The sequence below is a fragment of the Trichechus manatus genome, unplaced genomic scaffold (assembly GCF_000243295.1).
Source record: "Trichechus manatus latirostris isolate Lorelei unplaced genomic scaffold, TriManLat1.0 scaffold00112, whole genome shotgun sequence".
Classification (NCBI taxonomy): Eukaryota; Metazoa; Chordata; class Mammalia; order Sirenia; family Trichechidae; genus Trichechus; species Trichechus manatus.
In genome coordinates this window covers 5,638,401-5,641,407 of record NW_004444048.1, presented here as the reverse complement: position 1 = coordinate 5,641,407, position 3,007 = coordinate 5,638,401, and the positions used below count along the sequence as shown (strand labels likewise).

General features: G+C 40.9%; 1 protein-coding gene across 1 annotated transcript; it reads left to right on the top strand.

Moving 5' to 3' along the window:
• Window positions 1-1,259: 1,259 nt before the first annotated feature.
• CUNH12orf71 (chromosome unknown C12orf71 homolog) lies at window positions 1,260-2,650 on the top strand. Its single transcript, XM_004383628.1, has 2 exons — window positions 1,260-1,793; window positions 2,348-2,650. The coding sequence occupies exons 1-2, from the start codon at window positions 1,260-1,262 to the stop codon at window positions 2,648-2,650; spliced, it is 837 nt and encodes a 278-aa protein (XP_004383685.1).
• The last annotated feature ends 357 nt before the right edge of the window (window positions 2,651-3,007 follow it).

The window sequence follows — 3,007 nt, the reverse complement described above, 5'->3', positions numbered from 1 at the left end:
CTCTAAGGACAAGAACCATCTCAGACATCCACATGACGAAAGGGAAGTAATCACCACTGCATTTGTCCCTCTGCCCTCAAGAGGGATCCTCTTCAGCCCTGGAGGCAAAGAGTACAGAATATTATGAAAGGGGATCCTCTGGCTTTCTACTCCTGTTTTCTCTCTTAGTCCTCATTTCTGGCAGTAACTTGGTTCCTTGTGTTGCCATGGTAACCAACAGTCCTAGAACACAGACTTCTGACAGTTGGACTTATAGCCACTGAGACTTGGGATCTGCTCTGGAGTTGGCAGCACCTTTCATGCAGGCAGCTACTCGAGCAGGGTATGACAGAGTCTGAACCATCTGTGAGTGTGTGCGTGTGTGTGTGCGTGTACTCATTCTTCCACCCCCACTTGCTAGGGCATCATGGAAAAAGCTGGACTTAAAAAATATCATCAAATGGTGGGAGGATAGGCATTTCAATAGCCATAACCTTTCTGGAAAGTAAACTGGTATCAACTGTCAGTAGTCTTTAATAGGTTTGTGATCTTTGATCTATTAATCCCACTTACAGGAATATAATGCAACACTGTCAAAGATTTATGGACAAGGAGGTTTCCTGCAGAGTTATTTATTAAAAAAATAACAACTGAACAGTCATTAATAGGAAAGTGGTTAGAAATTACAGAAGACCCATACTGAGGTTTGTTGTATGCCTGTGCCACAAAATAATCTCAATTTCAACAATTAATGTGACACACACATCTATCTATATGTATATGTGGATGTATGCGTGTGTGTGCACGTGTAAATAAACAAAAAGAATATAAGGAAATCCATCAAAATGTTTTAATAGTGGTTATCATTATCTTTAGATGGTGGAATCCTAGCACAGTTATTTTCATCTTTATACTTTTATGTATTTTTAAAATTTTATACAATTATTTCTTTTATGATAGAAGAGAACAATGGTTCTTTCAACTATAGGAAGACAGAGGATGAGCGGCATCAGGTGGACATGTTTACTGGAGAGGATTATTAGTAGACAGCTACACAATGAAACAGGTTTTTAAAGGGAGATGGCTACCTCTTCTGCCCTTCATTGAAAATTGCAAAAATAGGATTAAGTTCTATCCAAATAGAAGAAGGAACAGATGTTATTGCTTGAGTAGCATCACTTTCCTTTTTTTCTCTTCCACCAAACCTTTTTTTTCTTTTTCTTTTGAAGCTACCTCAGATGAGGGAGACCTATGCTGTAAGATTTGAGCCACTGAACTCCATGGCAGACCCATCCTCCAACAGCAACAATACTGACACAGAAGACTGCAGCTCCGAATCCAACCTGAGCCTCTCTGTGGGCTATTTCCCCTATGAGGACACCTTCTTCAGTGAGGACACAACCCCCTATGAAGACATGCCCTCTCAGAGTCCTTCAGTTCAATTCCTCCCTCCTATCCAAGGGATGTGGAGGACTGAAAGTACATTGAGACCCATGGGAAGACGAGACCAAATTCAGGACAACCCAGAGCAGTTTTGCAAACTAAGCATTACCCTGGCCTGGGATGTTGATGTGGGTTCTAATGATTCAGACTCAATAGCTAATTGGAATTTAAATGGACACAACCAGTGGATGGACAAGTATCCAGAAAAGAAGACAGAACTGACTCTCAGCAAACTGGATGGTCTCGTGCAAAAGCTTGAGAAATTTCTAGAAAATCAGAAAGATGATGAAGACAGTGATTCTATTTTCCGTGAATCTACTCAGGAGGAAGATTTCCAGCTATCCAGCAAATCCCCTCCATATATGGCTCAGGTCAGTCATCAAAAACATAGTTCTTGTCAAGACTTGCCCAACTTCAAATCACCAGAAAATAAAGACATCACCCAGTTTCCACATATTCCTCTACCGCTTCAGGAACATGAACTCAGTGAGGTGAGTAGTAATAGACACCTTGAAAGAGAGCAGGGATGGGCCTGATGAGGGACCAGGTTGGAACCCATGGAGCATTATTACCTGCTATGAAGCAGGGCCAGGCCCCCTGGGTCTCTGATGTGGCTAGCAATGGCAGAAGGATAATTCCAAGGAAAGGAGTCAGGGTGGAGGAGAAGGGAAAATAATGAGGAACATCATGCAGGAGAAGAGGGTAGGAAAGCAATGAAAAAGGCTAACAATTATGACGAAAAGCTCCCAATTATGACACTCTAAAAATGATAAGATGTATGTTTTTAAGTATTAATGAATATTTAACTTTGTACTTATAGTTGGATACTTTAGGTAAAAGGATTTAAGTTCCATAAATGGGTAAAAATTGACAACCATGTTGTCCAGCGGGCGTGTCTCTAACTCATCATTCCTTTTCTTGGTAGACAAGCCAGGCAACTGGCAGCCAAAAGACAAGCATTACAGAAACTTCCTCAAACTCATCAGGTCAGCCAGAGGAGGAGGACAGTCCTTCTAACACACAAACCCTATCCTGTCTGAACTTTGGGTGGGTATTCCGCTGGCTGAGGCAGCAAGTCTTCTCCTCGCTACTGGGGAGAGAGCAACCCAAGAAGGCCACCAAGAGCCCCCGTCGGGTGGCACCAAAGAAGAGACTCTCTCACAGAAACAAGAGAATCCAACCTCAAGAATCCCTTGATTTAGAACACCCCATGTCATCAGATTTTTAAACTTTTTTATAGCCCCTGTTCTACAATTGCCATAGGTTTATTTTTTCCAATAAACAAATATTCTTGTTAGCCATATCTTTCTCTTCTTGTTCACCATCTTAACTGAGGCTGAAAGTACTACTACTGTGTAGAAGATTGAAATGTATTCTCATGGAATTTTAAATGCTAGTAGTCTTCCTAACCTTTTTATTTTATTTCACCCTATTTTATTTATTTTATGTATTTTAACCTCTTTTATCATTAACTCAAATCCTATTTTCAGAAGGCAGCCAAGTATAGCCCATTAGACTCCCAATGTAGCAACATGGTTTTGGTTGAACTTCCGGAAGCAAGTTAAATTCTGAGGCTCATCTTGTG